The sequence below is a fragment of the Apis cerana genome, linkage group LG5 (genome assembly GCF_029169275.1).
Source record: "Apis cerana isolate GH-2021 linkage group LG5, AcerK_1.0, whole genome shotgun sequence".
NCBI classification, from domain to species: domain Eukaryota; kingdom Metazoa; phylum Arthropoda; class Insecta; order Hymenoptera; family Apidae; genus Apis; species Apis cerana.
This window is the reverse complement of record NC_083856.1, coordinates 1,452,044-1,475,324: the sequence shown is the minus strand read 5'-3', so window position 1 is coordinate 1,475,324 and position 23,281 is coordinate 1,452,044. Positions and strand designations below refer to the sequence as shown.

Sequence of the window (23,281 nt, the reverse complement as noted above, 5' to 3'; positions counted from 1 at the left end):
CATACATATAATATATATCCTGTCATAAACCCTTTACAAATTATTCATTCAGTACCTCGCAATACTACAATAATCCCATTTAAGATCGCCATTTATATTCCACAATTCCCCCATCCCTTATTCCACGTCAGGACTCAAGAACGCTAAAAACCACCCTTATTTGAATAAAAAAAAATCAAAAATGCAAAGAGAGAGAGGAAGACGGTCGCGGAGGATGATCGTGTCATTCAACCGAAAAGACAGGCAACAGAGACGATTGTCCCGGGCGGAAAGTTGGCGGCATGTTCAGGCCGGCGGCAGTTTAAGTTTCCTCGGGGCCGAAGTTATAACGAGAATCGCTCTGCCTGGAGAAAACTTTTTCCTGGCCGAGTCTCGCGCGTACACAACCCCCACCCTTTATTTTTCTCCTCTGCATCCCCTCGCAACCCTCTTGTCGTCTCGCACGGCGCATGCTCGGCGAGAATTGTTTGCGTGCATGGACCGCGCTCGCCATGTAAACCGCGAGCACCGCAGACATTTTTCTTTTTTTTCTCTCTCTCTCTCCCTTCTTTCCCCGCAACGTAGAGTTTCACGGGTCGCGGCACACCGCTCTTTTCCACTTTCTCGCGGCGTATTCGCGCGGCGAGAATAAAACGGCTGGCATATTTCAGACTTATTGGCCGGGCGACGAGTGTACGCCTCGGCCGGAAGTATTCCTTTATTTCGCGCAGTTCCATTCCTCGAGGATTTACGGCGTCACGCGTGAGCGTTACACGCACGTTTCTGAGAAGATGGTCGAAGATTCTCGCGCGTTTCATTTATTGAAGGGTCGATTCAAAAATTATTATTTTTATCGATTTTACGAGAAATAACGTTTCTTGTTATGTAAAGTAATTTTGATGGAAGAAGTTTGAATTATATTTCGAATTGTTGTTAATTGTTAATTTTTAGTGTTATAAATATCATTGTATAATTGTTGGGAAATCTTTTAGAGAAAAATAAAAAAGAATTATATACGTGATTGTCTAATACATTATTATATTTTTCATTATTATATAAAATCTACAAATATAATTAGAAAATTCTTTTCATGAGTATTGTTATAATTACAAGCAATTGGAACATCTTTAGTAATTGAAAAATTAAGTATTATCAAAAAGAAATGACATTGTTATTATATCTATCGAGTACTATGATGTGGTTGATAAATGGGATCATTAAAGGAAGTACACTTCTTATTATATAGAGTTGTATATAGAGTATCATCGTGATATAGGAAAATTATGAGATCGATTAAAATTTACATTAAATTGAACATTAAAATTTACATGTTCGAGTATCTATACTAACGAATGAACAGAAACACGAGAACATAATATATTGGAAAATGTATGATGCATATTGCTTTGAGTGTCACTGCGCGAATCGATGCGGTAAATTGATACCTTATCTTTACCATTACCAATGTTTCATGTTGATTAACACGAAAATCATTTTTCAAATTATCTTAGAAAATTTAAAAGATATAATTAAAATTATGCAATTTTTTATTTACATGTTTCTTCGTTTTTTAAAAATCTCATGTTTCAAAATATTCCAAAAATTAGTAAAAAATCACGAATAATGAAACTCAATAATTTAAACCACGCGTTATATGCATTATAACATTTTTGAATATTTAAATTTCCAAATTCTAAATTGCTTTAAACTTCAATAAGAAAAAAAAAATAAAGGCGTTGCATAATTTTTACCACAAAACACGAATATTATTTATTTAAAAAAAAATATATATGTCACGATCAATGATCGATAAAATAATCATAACCAACGAATAACAACATTCAATCAAGCTGGCGTGTAATCGTTGGAGAACACCCATCAATTATTTTCCAGCTTGTTACAAATACCTATTTAAAATAATACACGACTAATGAATTCGCGTAATTATAGCCCGTATCGATCTGATTGAAATATATTTGAGTATTTACCTTGCTGTCCGAACGTTAATGAAATTAATTTGGTAGATGTAATCGCTGCAACCGCAACATATTCGTGTATGCGTGTACCTGCATTTTCATCGTTCTTCCGAATACAGGTTTACGAAATGATTATCCTGTTGGTTACACAGGATCGATCATTGATTCCTAGACACGCGTGAAAATATGAATTCTCGAAAACCAATATAAACGATAAACACAGATTGAGCGTGTTATTTCTTTCGGAAGTAATATCCGTGAAATTGTCTATCCTATTTCGAATTTCCAGTTTACAGGAGGAAACGTACGTTGAATTTACGCAAAACGATGCTTCTTCTATTTTTATTTCGTTTCAGACTTTTGCGCGATGGCGGCTGACCAAACGAGGATTGTCAGAGTGTCTGAGTAAAGTCGATCGATACTACTGCGCTGTTGTTTTTATATCGGAGAAAACTCGTAAGAGATCAAATAATGTATGTTTTGCATAAAATTATCATTTAAAGCGATTATTATTTCAATACAGAATTACTAGTGATGATTTTGAAAATGTTGAAAATGATTAAAAATCTTTAGATAAAAAAATAACTGTTAACACAGTTACAAAACTTATCGAAAATGTAACAATTGATTTTATCAATATTGTGCAACGTGACATTGCATAAAACAAATACTTTCATCACAAATGCAAATTGTGAAAATTATTTATAATATAATAAATAAATTTAATCGATATATTTGTACATTAAATTTTGTATTCACTATACGTGTATATAATTACGTACAATTATAGGAAACAAGCTAAGCATTTTCGAATTTATTTATATCATATTTTCAATTTCTACGTATTCAACTCAAAAGATAAAAAATACAAAGAAATACTGTACGTAATCGTACAATCACTTTCAACAAATCTTAAACTCTCAACATTCTTAAAACTCTTCACAATTATCGACTTTAACAAATCCTCGAATTTCAATTTGAATTCGTATCAGTTGAAGCAACCATGAAATCCACGAGAACAATGTACAAAATCGGAATATAGAGCGAATTTTTCGTCGCTTACGAAAGAATCCGAGTGGCGTCGCCACAGAAGAGGGCTGGAAAGCGGTTAAGATCGGGGCGGAGGTCGCGTTTGAAGTAGCATTTCCTTGGCACAAACGACCCTCTTAATCAATTGCTAGCACCTTTATCGCGGCTCTGGAGTGGCGGCCGCCGCGCAAAAGCGTAAAGCCCAGGCGTAACAAGCCGCAACTTCGATAAATCTCATCCTTCCTCGGCGTTATCCCCCAACACGGAGAGAAAGAGAAACCGAAAAGAAAGGAGAAGAAGAGGGTATATATATCTCGATTCGACTTAGAAATGCGAGGCAGAGGAACGGAAAACGTGGCCCACGAGACGACAGTCGGGAAAGGAACCCTCGAATGGAGGCCAATGGGGAGAGGGAGGAGGAAACTTATGAAAATCCGGGATTTATCGCGGCATGCACCACCGCGGCAGGCTCAGACAAATCGTCCGGAAGTTAACGTTCGATCGTTCCACGAATCCTCTTTTCGACAGAGCCACGGGGCACCCTCTGGTCCCGTGGACCAGCTGCCTTTGAAAGCCCTGATAAAAGTTTTAATCCGTTTCCACCCCCGCCCCAACCAGAGGGTGATTCCTGTGTTGGGGCTTTCGCTCGCCAGGAATTCTTGCTTTTTGTCCGAGGAGGATTTCCTCCCCGGGAAAAAATACGGGGAAAGGAAACGGATGCCTATTTCCGGATTTCGGTTTAATGAGATCACGGGGAATAAATAAATGGCGGAGATGGATTTAGATGGTTGCTTAGAGAAATTGGATAGAAGTTATTTTCGGTATGCGGGATTTCGCGTGTGAATGTGTTTATGGAGAGTTGGAGGTGAATTTTCGGCGTTGGAAATGCATTTAAAGCGCGACTATTCAAAGTTTTGAGAGAATGTGACAGATTGGGAACAGTTTATATTTAGTTTTATTTGAAGTAAGTGAATGAGAAATGTAAAATGGAGGAGGAGAAAATGAATATGCGTTGGTATATATACGGTGATTACGGTGTATAAATAAACGGGAAAGGTATTTTACGTATGAAATTAAATTAGATTTTGTAATTTCCATTTTACTTACTGCCGGAAAGATTAATTAATGATACAGCGATAAAACGTGAGATAGAAGAAATATAAAAATAATATACGCGATTAATTCGTTCTGAAGAAACGTAACGTAAAATATCTATTAAATTCAATTTTTATATTTTGCACAAATAAAATCCCCATCTCTTGTTAACAATTAATTAAATTGTTAGAGATTTGCGATAAAGTTCGAAAATTAAAATTAAAATCCAAAAATAAAACGTACCCGATTAAAATTTTATTTTCAATAAAAAAAAACGATATTAAAAATGTATAATCTATCGTTCCATCAGTCACGCATTTTTCATATTATTTCCACACTGTATCCAACTCAGCAGTGTCGAGAAACAAGTTGAACAGAATCACGTAGACTCGAGTAGTCCTTCTTAAAACGCTTCATCGAACACGCGAAAAATATCTAATTGAGCCGGGGTGTGCTCAAAGGACAACCCTTCTCGAGAACTTTGTTCAAATAAACAGATCGAACCAGATTCCCGTTCCAATAAGAAAACTTTTATTTCGAATTCTCGATTCGGCTCGATCGCGATGCGGCTTAAACGCATTTATCGTGATCGAGCTTTCGTATCGGCCGTTTCAAACAAAGCCAGACGTTCGGTTTGAATGGAAATGACAGGAAACCGAAGCAATCTGAAATCTTTCTTGAGATGGTAGTAGACTCGAGATTACGCCTCCGCTTCCTTCGAGGGTTAATCGTTAATGTAATCGATTCCGACGATTGAGGAACGGGGAAACGCCGAGCACGACGTTCATTTAGATTTCTAAAGTCCGTGACTATTTCCACCGTGTATTTTTAGAGCGGCCGGGTTGCATTTCGAGAAATAACTTAAAGAAGATTTTGCAAAGACGTTTCTCGGCAATTCTCCGTTTATCTACGAGGGTAGTTCGCCGTTTAATCGTGTTTGAGTTTTTTTTCCTGATAGAAAATTTATTTAGTTTCTCGAACGTGAGATTAAATCGTAAATATTTCAAACAAAATTACATTCCAACGCATTAAATATCGTTGCTTCGATCACAAAGAATTGCAAAAGTTGTTTTACAATTTCTCGTGCAGTGTTTATTAATAGTTTTTCTATATATAATTTTTTATCGTGTCAATCGCAGCTCGTTATGTTCCTACAAAATGTTGAAAATTATTTTAACTTACAGTTATACAAATATATCGAGTTGAAATATCTTCTAAATTAATCCTGTATAATACACGTGGAGATTAATTCAAGATCAAAATATAATACATGTATTTAAATATTCACATCATTATGATTAATTCGTTATTTTGACAGATTTCAGATTTCAGATGTTACATATATGGTCCTTGGTAAATTTAATATTGGCATTTACACATTATTAAACGAATAAATATACACGTAACATGTATATTCGTTGCAAATGCGTAAATTTTCAAAATTGTTGAAGAAAAATCTCGAAAAGAATTATATTCCATACCCCTCCGATTCTAATTTTTCAAAGTGAAATAGAATAGAAATACATTCAATAATAATTCAGGACCGAAATTAAATATTCGACACACGATAAATCCCGGTTACAAGTAACGGCGATCATTCACCGAAATAATCGAGGTCGCAAATTTCACGACAGCTTAGGGTAGCGGGATTCGTGCCGATAAAACGAAACGAATGGCCAGCTTATCGGGGAAAAATGCATCCGGCCGAAAGTAGTTTTGGGCGATAATGCGCGTGGCTCGGATCGGCGTATTTCAGTAAAATAATTCTGCATTAGGCCGCGTGCACACGCGTGCAAATGCTAATCTGGTCGGAGCCGTGCGCGTTCGCGTTTCGAAAACGAGAAAATTAATTGCGATCCTAAAAATACGAGGGGACGATTCCCATTATAATAAATTCTGGGGTAAGTTTCACGAAGGCTGCCGCGACACACTGTCGGAATTTATGCACCGTATAAGCCAATTATTTATCGTCCACCCTTCTGCCACCGCCCAGAAACTTTGACCATCGTTACACTTTTTTAACTCGCCCCGTCGATTAATCGCGAACCGCGCGAGGAGTCGTTCGTTCGATTTTGGCTCCATTTTGTTTCTGATACTTCATCAAACAGAATTTTTCAAATGGGTATCGTGAAATTGGAGACATATCGATCGAATTTTGGAAATATTGTACATGATTGAAGAATGATAATAAAATTAGAAGGAAATCAAGAGTGGCAACTCGAAAGATTATACTTTCGTCGGGAATATTTTTAACACGAGACGCAGAAAATAATAAAGGTAATAAAATTTGAAAAATTTGTGCTCGATAATTAACCCTTGATAATTTTATTGCACCAAAAGAAATCAATGATTCTATAAACAGAAACAAAGTTAAATTAACGAAATGGAAATATTTTCATTTCACTTTGGATCCTACTCATTAATTATTAATTTACAAATAAATCTAATTTCTCGCGATATTCGCACATATGTATAAATTTAATTTTTATACTCCACTTTCTATCGATTAAATTTCTAAATTGCAAATACGATATCAATTTCTCCTCGATACCTGGAATATCAAATGGATCAACAATTGTTCCTACCGCCGCTTATTTAATCTCTTCCAATTACAGATCAAATATAAAACTTTTAAGCGGAAATGAACATCTATAACGAGAAATGAAACGGATCAATCCCTGGTAATTCCCAATGAAACTTTATCTCGACGAAAAGAATGATCGTTCCCCCTTCGTCCGATGGAGCGAAAGAACGAGTAACTCGAAAAAAGAGAAAGAGGGGGGACTTACCCGTGCCAGCTGCCCCCAGCCTCAACACTGCGTCGCTTTGAAGAGAGATGGAGAGGGTGGCCGTGTCCTCGAGGCGTGCAAGAACTTCTTCGGGAATATCCTCAGGTTCGCGGAGGCGGAGGGTCACTTCACCTCCGCCTCCGCCACCCTGGCCACCTCCACCCCCGGGACTCGTCGACGCCGAGTACATGAACACAGATCCGTACCCATGTAATGATTGCAACGGCAGCCTGACGCCGCCCACTTCCCCGACCGGACCCTGGAAAAAAAAAAAGAACCGCCGAGCCGTGTTGAGAATCTGATTTTTCTTCCCGAGAGAGAGTTGATCCTCCTCGAGCGAATATTTTTGGAGAAGAAAATTTTAAAGAGAAACTGAAGGGACGTAACAATTAATAATTCTTAATTCTTTTTATTCCAATTCGGATATATTTATTTTCTTATAGATACATCACAAGTTTTACTCGAGAACGATGAAAAATGAATTTGCCCTCCCCTACTATCTATCGAGTTAGCACAAGGATTAATTTATTTCCACTTCGCCATATCGATTTCACTAAAATCATACATTTTTCCCGATACATTTTATTTCGTACAAAATCCATCACTCGTACCCACACCAAAAAGAAGGATAATTTTTACTTATGGATGAACATAGAGAGAAAGAGGAAGGGGGGAGGAGGAGGAGGAGGAGGATAGGATATTGACGTTTGTCGAGGTATTTTTCTTCCCGCGTAGACCCCTTTATTTTAACGCTCGATATTACCGTTTTTAGAGGAGCGAACCGTGGCCAGAGCGTTTGACGTGGAATCGAGTGGCGGTACATCGAAATCCTTTTTCGACGCGATTCAACAAATATTGACGCTCGCGAATTGAAATTTGCATGGACGGTGAAATTGGCAAAATATTTCTGCTCGTAAAAGAACGTTCCCCGACAAACAACGTGGCCCCTCCCGTATATATAGCGGGAGAAATGGAAACCCAACTATGACGAGGAGCGACGACGTCGACGATGTTTGCCTCGGGGGAATATCACTTGTTGCCTGACGCAAAACTGAACTCTTAAATTTAATATTATCCGTTCGATCGACCTGAACACGTTCCTCGTCCTTTCTTTTCGACAATCGAGTTACGGGGAAAACCGAAATAAAATTAGGCTCATTCGTGACGCAGCGAAGACATCGAAACGCTTTTGTCCCGAGATCCGTGGGAATGGTATTATAACTCTTTATATTTCAAAACAATTTCGTTCTATTGATAATTAATTTCAATTTATTTTTTCTTCTATAAATCATAAACGCATAATTAAAATACTTTTAAATTCCTGGGCAACTTTAAAAGTCCAAAGAATTAATTACGAGAGAAAGGAAAACTGTCTAATTAAGTTTTCATTTTTGAATGGATGAAATTTGTTTAAATTTGCAAGGGAGGGTGGCATGATCGAATTAGTTTTATTTGAGACAAGATAATCGAACGATTATTAATGTGATTTGCACGACATATAGATGAAACTAAAGATTTAAAATTTCATTTATTTCAATATATGTATACATTACAATAAATTTCTCTCTTTATTTTTATTCATTTGTTTTATCTTTTACTTACTACTATAAAAACGTATTTTGCTCCATTTTTAAATATTATAGTAAAAGCAATAAAACGAAATACCAGTAGTATTAATTTTATAATTATTTGAAATATATTTTTATTCTTAAATAAATATCAAGTTTAATAAGTTGTAATATGATATCCCGATGATATCATACTGATCATAAATATCAAACTGATCGATTAAAGTATCTCTTGCAGAGGACCTCAAATATAAATTGAATTACCAGAATTAGTTATGCGTCATAGTACTAATTCTGCCGCTAGATGGCTTCGAACGCCATACGATTCTCGCTAGCGCACTATATTACGTGTAATTATCATGATCAATATTCAATAATTTATATCCCTAAATCTATAAAAGTGATGAGATTTGGTCTCTTTTGCACCATTTTCTGTATTTTGATCCGACAATAATATAATATAAATAATTAAAATTGATGTAAGTCTTAGAAGAGAAATATACCATCCATATCATCTCTTTACAATCTACGATATAAACGTTATCATGGAAGATTTTTCAAATTATCAATCCATCAATTTATAAAAATTACAACAAATTTTTTATTTTTTTCATACTTAAGAACTTCGTTCCAAACTGTGGAGGGAAAAATCTATCAACCAAACACCAACAAAAACGTTCGAAACGACAACTTTCCAGGATCATACATTTCAAATTCGACTGCCGATAATCCATTCGAAATTCCTTGAAATATGGTGGCTCGAGCCACCTGCAACCCTGGAATAACTGAAATAGTAGGAACGATTTCTGGAACTCATATTCATCACGGAAATTTCAATTGCTCGCGTGGCCGAAATCCGACGGAGGATGAACATTTTCAAGCGGACAAAGGATCGGATGGTCCACTGTTTCTAGTGGTCGAAATTTTAACCCCTCCACCCGCCTCCCCGCTCCCATTATTTGCGTAAATTGATTCGCACGCCGCCGACTATTTCCGCGTCACGTATTTCAAGGTATTGAGCAGCGTTGCCACTCGTTACGTACGCCACGATGAGAGTAATTTATTTTAATGGTCATTTTCGTAATGGCCCTTTATACACGGCGCATGACCACTTTTGAATAGGGTACGCATAACCCTGGCATAATCTGGCGCATGAGAACGCGTGATAACGCTGCCATTCGCCAAATGGGCACCTTTGGTCACGTTGCCATTGTGGTTCTACGAGGATCAATGTTGAACAATTTTTTACAATCGAACTTTTGTCTTTGTAATTTTGTAATTCGATTGATTCTTCTGTTACATTTATGGTAACTGAATTGTAGCAATATTTTATTGTAAGATTATTTTAATCTTATATGAGATAATCCGGCATATTGGAATTTCAACAACAGATTAATGGATTATACTTTTACGAAAAAAAAGACGATTTATATAATAATAAGTGAAGATGAATTTCGAGCATATCGATCTGTTAATAAATATCACTGCAAGATTTAACAAATTTTATTGAAATATTGTTAAACTAAAGTTCAAATAAATAAAGAAACATTACTACATTATGGAAATATAATTTTTAATTATCTATTTTCAGAATTAATTTTTTTTCTTTGTGATCTTTATGTAACTTAATACACAAAATTCTCTTTTATTGTTTTATATTATTTGTTTCATATTATGAATAAATATCATATATGAGAGAAACGAATGAGAAACATTTTAATTGTTTGGAAAACATTAATAGAAATTCTTAATATCGATGCTTAAAGTTTATTTCAATTAATCTTTTATTCATACTCTTAAAATAAATTTTTAAAACTATTTTATACCACAATTTTCAACAATATTTAATATTAATGATAAAATTTACGTTAACTCAATCCACAAAACTCAATTCAAATTCACCAAATATCTCAAATTCGAATCGTGCATTTTCAACACATTTTTAACTAGAATTAATTCCATGTCAAGACATGTTCATCTATTCTTTGCCGTATTTTTCCATTTCAATAAACGTTTCCATAAAACAATTCGCATTGTCAGCGCGATAAGACAGCTTTACGATCTTCAAACAGGCGTATGAAGTCGAACGCGATGCAGGGTTGGCGAGGAGGTTCTAGGTTTCCTCGTAGGACAAACAGGCGGAAACGCGGCCACAACGGCGCGGATGTGCCTCCATGTGCCTGTTTCCGGTGTGGAACGCGACCGCACAAAGCCGAGAACGCAGATTTCCTCGACTATAACGTAAATACGGGGCCATGGTCGTAAAACGGCTGCTCCGTTTCACCTATCGTGTAATCGATTTCGTGAATTATCGAGACCACTCGAAACATCCACGCCCGTGCCGTGGGTGGGTTTCATATTTGAAGAGTTAGTCGTAAGTTCTGCCGGAAATGCGAGAGAAACCCTCGAGGCATTTGTCGAAACGTGACAGTGTTCGTGATGTTAAGGAATAATCGATTAGACGTGGATCACGTTTGGTGATTTGGATCATTCTCTAATTTCGCTGTTGCGAAATATTATATAAGAATAAGATTGTTTTAAATCTTAAATTTTAGATAGATTTTATAAATGATTATTTTTCTATTGATTTATGATCGCCTTTTCAAATTAAAAATTCATTTTTTAAATTCAGAAGAAATGGATTTATTAAATAAAGGTATTCGAGCATTTCATTGTTTCAATAATAATTATTAATTCAAAATTTGTTATTTGTATCATCTTATGCAAGTAATTTCAAAGAGGATCAATCTTCAAAAATAAGATGGAGTATTTATGCATCAAAAATAATCTAATTATGATAAAAAATGCCAAAAAATTTATGAGTTGCTTGAAATATAGAAGAAAAACTCCTATATTAATTAATAATAAGTATTAATGTTATTTCTTTATAGATTCATCTATCTTTTATAATTCAACCTAATCCAATTTATAGTTTCTATTACACTCTTATTTTCAAAAGAAAAGAGTATTATAATTAATTCAATCTATTTGTCTATTGGACATCCATTACAATTCCTGACACACTTATATTTAAGAAAAATATTCCAATCTTTATTGTATCAATATAAATTCACTCAACGCGCTGATTATCATCTTTAAAAAAAAAGCGTTCTATTTCTAAATCTAACTATTTTCTAACAAACATATTGCACGATTCATCCACTTCCATTAACGAAGACAAACTCCCCAAATCCCAAAACAGCATCTTCCGCAACGATTGATTCAATCGAAATTCTCCCCGCTTCCTCCACTTCCTCCAATTCAACCCGCACACCGAAACCCATATACACATTGAACACCGTTGAAATGGAAACATAACGCGGGCCGAATTAACGTCGGAAGCGCGTTCGAGGCTGCGCACAAGGGATGGAGAGAGAGAAAAAAAAGATTGCCGGATGGAAAATGGCGCGTTTCGTCCCGGGGAAGTGGAGGGGTGGTGTCGTGCATTGTTATCCCCTGTCGTTCGCCGTTAAAGCGAATATTACGGTAATACGAGGAAATTGTGGCCGAACGAACAGGGAGCCGGCTAAAGAGGGGCGACATAGGCGGCATTTGTTCGCCGCGAGCCAGACCGTGAATTTTCCAGGGACGAGCGATTGCCTGGCGTCGAATACACAAAGCGAGATCGCGCGACAACGGTCCACAACCCGTCCCGCCTGGCTGCTTCCTTCCTTCCTTCCTTCTGTCCGCCCGATGCGCCCTGCTTCTTTCTCGCCAACCACGTTTCGTTCCGTTCGAAAGGGGAGGAGGGTGGAAACGGCGGAGACAAAGCAGATTGCTCTCCTCCGCCCGGCGTTAAGTTTTTCCGCGCGGCTGCGACGGTGGCGGCTTAATGACTTATCAGACGGGAAAATAGCGTGAAAGTGGATTATTCAAATTCTTCGCCTCGCGTTATTATTATGCATGGAAAATTATCAGCAACAGCCTCCCCACGGGGAGGGGCGAGTTTGATTATGAGCTGAACGAGCTTCCCGAGGATACACTTTCTTCCTTCGTGGCGCTTCTTCTCCGTGGAACTGGGTCGTTGATTCACCACGTGGTTTCATCGTGCTTGTTTCCATGGTTGCGGAATGTAATAATTGTGACAACACTGATTCAATTAATACGGAAAAAAGCAACGTGTACATTTATTCCGTAAGTTCTTCATATTTTGCGTGATTGAATAATTGGTACTATCCTTCGATGGCTAGGAATCATTATGGCATAAGCTACACGTGCAAATTATTCTGAGAAATTCATACCCGTAAATTGAACTTAATTTAAACAATGGGTGCTTTTCTTCCTACACTTTTGTATCTACAATATCATCTTCTCAACTTCACCACCGCAACAATGAAACAAATATCTAAACAATATTGATAAATAATTTATTCAACGTATTCAATTTGCACTCGTATTCAATTTCATTCCAATTTATAGAAACGAGACTCCCGAATCGAGACTCGTCCGAGAAAGGAGCGGAGGCCGAACAAATTCGTGGAAAAGGAGGGGAGACGGGGAGGTAAAATATATCGAGGAGGATCGTTTCTCATCGGCGAATCGAGGGGGCGGGAAAGATCGGCGCGATAAAACATTTTTCAAAGCGTGCGTGCAAAGCGCCGGGGGCTGGCGACGCGGAAAAAATCGTGGAGGGGGGCGCGCACCGGCGCGCATAAATGTTCCCGCCGATGAATTATTGCCGCGAAATGGTCGTGTCCAGTTTGCGTCACGGAGGAGGGGGAGGGTATCGCGTGCTGGACACGTTGTTTACAAAGCATCTGACCACAGCGATGGCGCGGTATATAACAACGACTCGCGTTCCCTCGTCATTTTTTTTTCTGACGCGCCTGAAGTGCGTTTCGGTGCAGTGCATTAAGCGGGAGGGGAGGGGAAGGATTGTGCTCGAAAAAGAGATACACGGCCGCGTACGATTTCGTGCCCTCATCTTTTTGCATCTATTCGCACCCTTTAACGCGCAACGACATTTATATTTCGCGCCGAAACGAGCATTGTTGCCGTTTGCGAGGAGGCGACAGACCCGAAGAGGAAACGTTGCGTACAAGTTTTACGCTGGATTTGACGTGAGCGATTTTGGGAACGGAGAAATGAAACTCGGTTTCTTCGAGCACGGATTTTCGAATTTGTAGTAGGTCGTATTATACAGGAGATTGATAAAAAAAGTTCCTTGGTAAAATTCCGATTTTGAAGGGAATATATGGATTTAAGTTTTTTAAAATATTTCAATTTGAGGTTTCCAACATTTTTCAAATATAATTTCATTTTTTCCTTGGAATGATAGAGCGTTTGAATTTCGAATTTGGAATTTTTAGAGAGAAAAAAAAATAAAAAAAAAGAAAAACTGAAACTTTTTTCTTTTAATTAATTGATTCTGAAATATACAGAAAAATTTATCAAAATCAGAATTTCTAAGCTTTTTGATAATGTATTAATTTATCTCGCGTAAAATGTACAAAGACCTTTGTAACTGATTGTATGTAATGTTTTAGACTAGTTTGATATCGATTTCATTGAACATTAGTGGACGTTATTGAGTACGTGTAAAGTGAAATTTCATCTAAAGTTGGAAATTTGTCTGGTGTTGCACAGCGTTGCAAACTGTTACCAAGGGACTTTGTATAGATAGAATTAGGTGGTTTTCGGTAATTAAAACAGAATTGTGGAATCGATATTCGTAAGATTGTTCGATTCGTTACAATTTATTCAATAACTAAACGAAAGATGAATCGTTAAAAAAAATATTATTTCAATCTGATAATTCCATTTTAAAAATTAGTTCAAACAATTCGTGATATCGAAATATTCCATTCGATATTCCGATTATCGATTATATTATTATCCACATCTCTCTTGGAGACGAAAAACTATATTCCATTTTCTCCTATCTATCGAATCGATATCCTGCGTTCCTGCATCATCAAATTTCAGAAATGCAACGTCCACGAAGGGAAAACGAGACGATAGAAAATTCAGCATACCGAAATACTTTCGTTGTAACGCACAAACATCGTCGTTTCCGAATAATTTCACCGTTTCAACCCCCCTTTTTACAACATATTTCCCCCTCCTTCCTTCTCTTCAGCTTCTGCCACGGCGAGCACGGCTCTGGTTCAGTGAAAATATCACGTTGCTTTTTATTTAACAACGAAACACCGGCATCCACTCGGTTAGCAGAAGCTCGTGTTGCGCGCAAATTAACGGCTTCCCACGGCGTGGTATCGAAGTGTATGGTCGCTTTCCAGTCGATTAATTGGCCTGCACTTGTAAGAATTTCAATCCCAGTGCGAACGAGGGAAGCACACCGATAGAATATTTTCCGATTCGAGGAGACGCGCACACGTAAATCGATGATGTTGCTCGAGCACGGGTTGTACAATTTTTATTGCGAACGAAATGGAAAGTTTAAATATTATATTAGAGAAATAATAATTTTAAAAGATATCGGAATATACCGGTTTGGTTGAGTAGAATTAGTTTAGGAATAGTTGCAAAAGAAATAAATGTTAAGATCGAAAAGTAGCCGAATTGGTGCCATTGATAAGGAAAATTTTAATTATTCAATGTTTAACTTACAATTCATATAATTATTTAAAGTGGTCAAAAAATTCTTTTTTTTTTGTGTCGCTTTTCTATTTATAATTTTCGTGTCTTTAAAACGAGTACTTAGTTCAATTATAAATTTAGCATTTGCATCTGAAATTAGGAAATCGATTTTGATATATGTATTAAAATAAATTGCATCCAATCAATTCCAATCAAAATAAATTATTTAATTTCTGAAATATCGATCATAAATTGTAAAAAGAATTAGAAAACTCATAGAAATTGATAAAACAACAAGATATACCGTGTACACGTTGAATTATCTATAAATTTATCACGTCAAATCTTCGAAAAAAATACATTCTTAAGAAACAATCAACATTGCTCGATATCTTCAACAATTATTTCCTAAAATTTGTATCCCATCTACTTTCTTCCGTAATAATCCTTTAGCCGGTATCGTTGTTGAAATATGATATTTTGGAGGAAAAGGAAGAAAAAGGGGAGGAACAAGTAAAAGAAAGAGTGGCGTAGGAGGAAGGCAGACGCGTTCGAGGGATGAATTATTGCTGCAAAATGGCCGCGTTCGAGTCGCGGAGGAGACAACGAAAAAAGCGAATAGTATGCTCGGGTACAGGCGTGCAACACTTTGTCGGGTTGGTTTTTTCGCGAACAGGACACCTGTGAACACCGTTGCAACTCTTTTTTCCATCGATGCACGCCGAGAGATCTTCTGTGTCGGGTGTGTGCCCGCTGTTTGCGCTGTCACGGGCAAACAGAATGTGATTTGGATCGAGTCTATGGGCGTGCAAACATTGGGGGACAAATGGGGGAAGCTGTTTCTAAGCGGTAATTTTTAAATCGTGCGTTTCCCTATGTTGTGTATTTCGTCAATCGGTTTTTCTTTTTTTTTTTTCAAATCACCGTATTGATTTTATGCTTTAAACGAGGCGATTGTATTTTGCTTTGGCGGCTGGTTTGTATACAGTTTTTTTTTTCTCTCCCATAACTGAGAGTACTTTCTGCTCGTTGAATAGTATTCAGGAAAATTTATCGATAGCTGAATGATTTTTTACATTCTGATTGAATTTAAGCGGATTAAAAATTTCTTTTATGTCCCTTTAATAACAAAATATGAATTTCGATAAAATTTCTTTCTATACATGTATGGTGAATTGATAATCACAGTTTTTTAAGCCATAAAATTTTTCGAAAAATTTATATTTGAAAATTGAAACGTGGAATAATGATAAGTATTGGCTTCAAATTAGATACTTAATATAATTTAAAATAAGATAAAATAATTTAATTTTGTTTTCTATTGATTATATAATTCTCATATGTTAATTGATTTTTTTTATAAATTTTATTGCTATAACAATCTAAGAACTGAAATTATTTTTCAAAGCTATATGTGTTCTTATAAATCATTGTTCGTTTACCATCGTTTCTATCTTGTCTCTTTTACGAAGATAATAATTAAAAATCATTATTCCGTGTTTATCTTCCATTCTTTTCTTCGATTATCTTGCTTTTATATACAAGATTGGTATTTAAAAAAAAATCTCTTTAAATGTTGTAATTTATAATTAAAATTTATGATTTCTAAACTATATCGTTCATATATATACATATACAGCTTCATATTAATTCTTGATCGCATCAGTTTCTACGTGACATAATTTTACTGCATAAATCGTGCGATACACAGAAAATGACAAGAGTGTCGTTGAAAGCTGTTACCATAGAAACATGTTGCCCACGTATTTTCCTTCATTTACAAGCATTTCATTTACGAATAGCGGTTTTCGTATTAATGGAAACAAAATTAAAAATTTGTAAAAATAACGATAGAAATTTAGCAGAAAAAATTTTTTAATCACCCTCTAATAATTAAATAAAATATCTCAATCATTCCTACAGATAATTTCTTTCTCCCGTTATAATTTGAACTCTATCAGCTCGAAAAGCATCCTAACGTGAAAACGTTATAAATATTAACTCACTTGCGCTATCTACAGACTCTTCGTTCACAACCTCAACTCTATAAATTTCAAAGACATCCAACTAAAAACGTAAATCGATTCAATCACGAAACACGGTATTATAAGCGGAAATTCATTAAAATATATTGCCTGAAAATTTCATGTTACATTTCAACAAAATCTAATCCCGTAACACCACACAACTCACTTGCGCCATCTATCAAATAAACTATGTTTTCGATCAGGCTTGCCCCTCTAATTTTAAATCCGAACTCTATCATTTTCAAAAGCAATTAAACTGCCTTCAAAGGCTCGAATCAACCGAATTACGTAACAAACAATGTTACAAACAAGTCAACAATATCGCATTCAACGAACACAGGGTTCACAACAACCCTATATCGCACGCGTCCTATATCAGATCTCGCGAAAGCCTCGATCGGTTCATTTAACAGTCTCCTGATCGAAACACCATCATCGATTCCAGGCCGAATTTTCCCCGGCTCGCTGCGGGTTTATCGCTGATAACGGCGTGTGTGCGACGAAACAGAAGCGGAGTCGGGGGCGGCCGCCGGCCGGCGGCCGTTTGTTTTCATTAAAAGTTATTATCCGCCGTGTAAAAACTTCAATGCGGCCAGGCCAGGCTAACATTTTTAAACCGCCATTGTGCGCGAAACGCTTTTCTTTCCCTCCTCCCATCCTCTCCCCCCTCTTCTCCACCCGTTTCATCTTTTTGTCTGTTGCGTTGCCGCCGCTGGCCGCGGCGCACAATTACCGGGAATGACTCTGCGAATTGGTTGTTTCGACGGGAATAACGTATCCGCATGAAATTACGATTCGCCATTTCGCCGGGGCCGATCCGGCGTAACGCTGTTTGCACGCTGTTTGTTGCGCGCGTGAAAAATAGTGGAAAAGAGAGCGCGAGAGAGGTTTTTTCTTTTTTTTTCCCGGGTTTCGACTTTTATTCGATGATAAATATGAGAAACTAGCGGGCGACTAGGCGTGGGTCGTTGATTACTTTTGTCTGTTTCTTGTTCTTGTTCGTTTTTTTCCTTTTTTCGTTCTTTCTGATGCAAATCCTTGTGCGGAGAATAAATGAAATTTGAAACGATACGGTGTAATGGTGTAATAGATTATGCGATATTGATGAAGAGATAAATTTTTGTTCAGAATTTTAGAATAATTGGATGTATAATATTATTATATTAATTAATCAAATTCAAGTATGTTGTCACTTAATAATATAAACTTATAATATAAAGAAAGATACTTTATTGGAAAATAAGGAAAAAGAGGAATTTGAGAAATTAACTTTTACACGATGTATCGTTCTTTTATTAATTGAAATAAATTTTCGTGGAAGGAAAAAAAATAATCATCTTGTCTGGTTTTTCTTTTTTGATTTTTTAAAATTTGTAGAAAGGAAGAAGAATAAAATAAAGTAATATGTGGACATATTATTGAACTCGTATCATATTATTGACTGACATATTATTGGAAACATCATATGTATGCAAATATATTTGTTAATTCAGTGCAATTAAACACGCAATATTTAACAATTTTCATCCAGGTATGTAGAATTCAATTTCTGATCGATATCAGCAATATTAATTGATATTAATTTTGATGAAGTATATTTATATCGCAATAAAAGTAAGAATTGTTTCACGTGATTCTGCTTTATAAAAACTTTCAATCGAAATACTTAACAATCAATATCATTATTATTAGATTGTAAACATTTATACACAATTTAAAAATTTATATAAAAATCTACGAATAACAAAATAAAAAATATTCAAAGTATAGTATATTATAATATTTGAGAATGTTTATGATCCTTTTTTTTAATCATGTTCATAAAAATCAAGTCTATTATTGTTTATGATAATGTTATATTAATTTATTTTATAGATAATATTTTTATTATTATCGATATTAATCTTAATAATATTCATTTTATTTCTCACTGAAATAATTTTAAATTAATATTCATCTGTTTATTATTTCGTTTCAATTTTTTTATTATTCATATAAGCACCATTCATCGAGAAGTAAATTTTCATTTAAAAAAATTAAAAAAAGAAACACGAGAGAGAATAGTATGTATAAATATTTAAAAAAAAAATAGTAAAAAAAACATGATACGAGAAAAAAAAAATTTACTTTGAAAATAGCACGGATATAGAACTTTTTTATAAATAAATTATGCTTTGTAATAAATTTATTATTACACGTGTAACGAATTTTTTATCGATACCATTTCTGTAGCTGTTTTATCAACCTAAATATTGAATTTCATGATCATCATTCTTTGTTTTATCACAATTTTTTAACAAAACGAAAAAACAAAAATGTAATTCACATTATTCATAGCAGAATGATTGCACAATTAATAATAACAAAGAAATATTATCAATTCACAAAATTACTCTTTTCTAAAACATCACTTTATCAAATAAAATTAATTTAAGTTTTCGTGAAGAAATATAGTTTTAACGCGTCACTTAAGCCACTTTAGCAATAATGAAAAATGGCAATTTTATCGAGAAACGAATCTAAATAATAAATACAAATGAAATTTCTCCTCAGTAGACACAAATATTTTCTATTATCGAAACATTTAACATCTCGAACTAGATACGTGTCATTTTCAAAATAAACGATTATTCTTTGTAAATAACAAAAAAGAATACAGCAAGCTATAAAATACACGAGAAACTGGCCATTTTTCCTGGAATTTCACCTCGATTGAACGATCAATACGACGTCAAATCTTATCAAAGAACAATATTACAGCTCGTCGGTAATTCCTGCACGTCACGATCGAGGAGCAAGGCAATAACTAAAAACAAAACGCAAGTACGAGGCGCGTTGCGAAATATTCGCGAAATGTAACTTCCTTGCTCCGTCAAACTCGTTCTCCGCGAACGAAGATTGATGAAAAACGTAATTACTGAACTTACTTGCCGTACTTTCCACTCTCTCGAGCAAAATCTGCATTTAATGTCGCTGCTATTGACAAAAGAAAACTTTTATTTCCGTATAGCTCGATCTTCTCAGTTTTATTCCAGTTAAACAGTTAGTTACTCTTTCTTAAAATCGAATTATCTACTTTCAAAGAATAAAGGAAGATACATTGCATTATAATCGTGTATTACGCAATCTCTAAACGCTGTAATTATTATCATTATAATAACAAAACGAATAAATCAAAATTCTAACGCCTCTTCAATAATTATTGTAAATAGTGTACTATTGTATATGTAAAAGATTTCTGAAATCGAGATTTACAATGATTTTGTTTCTCATACGAACAATTTCATATAGACATCACAACATTCTTTTTAATTATCCGAAAACGTTGGAAAAAAAATCTTTAAAAAAATGTACTATAACATTATTAAAAAATTTAATCAAAATAACGTATCAACGCACCGTTATCTCCTCTAGAAACATCCAGCACACCAATATCACTTTAATTATCGGTACAATTAAACGCATAATGGCTCGATCGAGAGCTTATGCCTCTAGGATTACAATAGCAATCCTCAACAGCTTTAGTTATCCACTAATAACTAAATAACTAAACGTCAAATACCATGTACATCGACGAATAATTTTTGCAATAATTTTGAAAAAGATAATTGCACCCAAATCATCGAACTTCGGGCCTCTCGCACAAATTTCAATTCATCGACAAATGAAAATACAAACGACTAGGTTCTGCAGGCAATCAATCGCCGAGGAATCATCAGCGAGGGAGCCTACGATTCAACGAAGTCGAAAGATGGAGCCGCGTCAGAAACAGGGGCAGAAGTTTAACCGCGAATTATAGACGCGACTTTTCTCTGGATCCTCCTCCCTCGTGAAACGAGGTGGCCTGTCTTTCGCGGCTGGCTCCGGATAAAAAGTTGTCTGGCTTCTATCGGGGGTAACGTCCAGGCCGCGTATAATAAAACGGGTCGCCTTTCATGGAAACGGCTCTCGTCCCCTCCCCGGGGGAGCTTTTCTTTCATTTCTGACGTAATTACGCGGCGCGAGAGAAGGGGGCTGCGAAAGGGCGAGTGGCCGCGGAAGAAGAACGGGTGGAAGAGAGATACATGTCCCCCTCCACGGGATATATCGCGACCGAGACGCGTACAACCCCCTCCCTCCCACCCCTACGCGACCTACTACCTTCGTTCTCTCGATAAATCCTCACGGAGAAACTTGGACTCTTCCCTCCTAGGGATTCTCTTTCTTTCTGGGACCACACGGATGATTCCGTGAGAAGTTTAAATGGTTTTTGCGTTTATTCTATTCTTGATTTGTTCGGTTTATCTTCCGGCGGATAATGGATTACACGGGACTCGAGTTATTTTTATCTTGTTCGTGTGGATTATTTTATATATATACGCTTGTAAGGTTTATCTTCTTGATTGTTATAAGGAAACGGGGGTGGTATGAGAATTGATAGGTGTACGAGAGGATGATATAGGAGTTGTATGTATGGGAACAAAGGGTCGAACAAGAGATGGGAATTGTATGAGATTATAAAGGTTTGATAAAAAGGGTTAAGAATTTATTTTTATTACCTCGTCCGTGTGGATTATTCTTCAGTGAATATAAGATTTATTTTCTTAATTTATCTTTTGTTCTGGTTATTAAAAGCAGGGTGGATGTTGTTTTACGTTCTATATGAGGGTCGAATGTGAAGGATAGTAGTTGCATGAGATTGAGGATGCAGTGGAAGGGTTAGGAACTATTTTTATCTTGTTTATGCTCATGTGAAATATGGATTATTTTGCAGCGTTGTATAAGATTTATTTTCTTGATTTATCTTTTGTTCGGATTATCTGGTGGGAGCAGAATGATGTTTTGTTTGGGAGATTAGTCGAGTACGAGTACGAGTTGTGGCGCAGGTTTAAAAATAAAAATAAAATTGAATAATAAAATTTGTTTAATTGATATTAGCCGCAATTAATTGCTATAATATATCTTAAATATTCATGAATTAAATTTGAAAAGTAGGATTACGATTTGTTGGATTACGATTTTTTTTTTAAATCATTATCTTTCGTAAAATTTAGAATTATTTAAAATATAATACGTATTGTTCATAATTTAATGCTATTGTTGTTCTTTGAATTAGCGCGAACGTAAAGGCAATATTTATTTGAAAAAAAGAGGAACATTTTTACTTCAGAAAAATTATATCTTGCGAAATAAACGAGTTGAATTAAATTTGCACAGCTTCAAGATCACCGTACCGCGTTAAAACGAATCGTTCCGAGTTACGAAATACCATATCATAGAAGCAATTTATTTATTTCGAATCTCTGGCAGTTTTCATTGAGAATTCACCACCGCCTTTCCACCCATGAATATTTCCTTCCAATTTGTATTTTTCCCTCGAAAAATAATAATTATCACAATTATACGCGGTCTACATCCATTTCGAAATTATTAAATTACTGTCCATCGTGGATTTCGGTCTTTAAATTTCTGTAAACGCGTTCCGAGGGAAACGTAATGAATTGAAAATTGCCAGAAAAAGCATGCGCGGACCATAACAAGAATGGTAGATAGATGTGTATCTATATATATATATATATATATAGAGCTTGGAACGAAGCTGCCGCTAATTAACGCCCACGCAAAAACAACCGTTATATTATTGAAACTTTATTCCATTCCAGGAATTTACATTGTGGGGGGCCCCCGTGAATGGAAATCCGTGTTATTTCATAAATCCGGTTGTCCGCTATCTATCGTGAAACGAGCTCGTTGAAAACTTTCAATAACTGAATATTAAAAACCACCTCGATCATATCCGCAAACACGATAACCGCCGATGTGACCGCATTCACAAAGGAAATCCGCGTAAATCGTGTGGCGCATCTCGTTTATATTTATCCGAAAAAAATCGTGTAAATAGCGCCCATACGTGAAAAATGAAAAAACATTTCGTTCGAGCTGCATTAATGTTTTTTTCATAGTAGATACTTTTATTATTATTATTATTATTATTATTATTATTATTCGTTGTATATTGGAATATTTATTTCAGATGTGACGACTCGTAATGAATTATTTTCTTTTTGACAACGATATTTCAAGGAAGATTGAATAAAATATTTTCTATATTTAGATCTGCAATTTATTGTACGCATGAATTTGTGCATAAATTTCCTTGCAACGGTTTGACCAAATTCAAATTGCAAAAGAAATATTTTTAAATAAATAATATACGTATATATATATGACTTGGAATTAATTTAATTTGTTTTATTGAAATTTCACTTTAAAAATAAAAGAAAAAGTATTAAAAGTTA

At 35.5% G+C, this 23,281-nt stretch overlaps 1 protein-coding gene across 11 annotated transcripts in view; it reads right to left on the bottom strand.

Annotated features, from left to right (window-relative positions):
* The window catches only part of LOC108001347 (histone-lysine N-methyltransferase 2D), a 681,552-nt gene that overhangs the window by 263,481 nt on the left and 394,790 nt on the right, over window positions 1-23,281 (bottom strand). For 10 of the 11 annotated variants that reach the window (XM_062075744.1, XM_062075753.1, XM_062075747.1 and 7 more), the window contains one exon: window positions 6,869-7,127. The exons of the other annotated variant lie outside the window; for it this stretch is intronic. In XM_062075744.1, coding sequence (XP_061931728.1) covers window positions 6,869-7,127 — 259 coding nt within the window. The remainder of the gene's footprint in view (window positions 1-6,868; window positions 7,128-23,281) is intronic. 11 annotated transcript variants of the gene reach the window in all.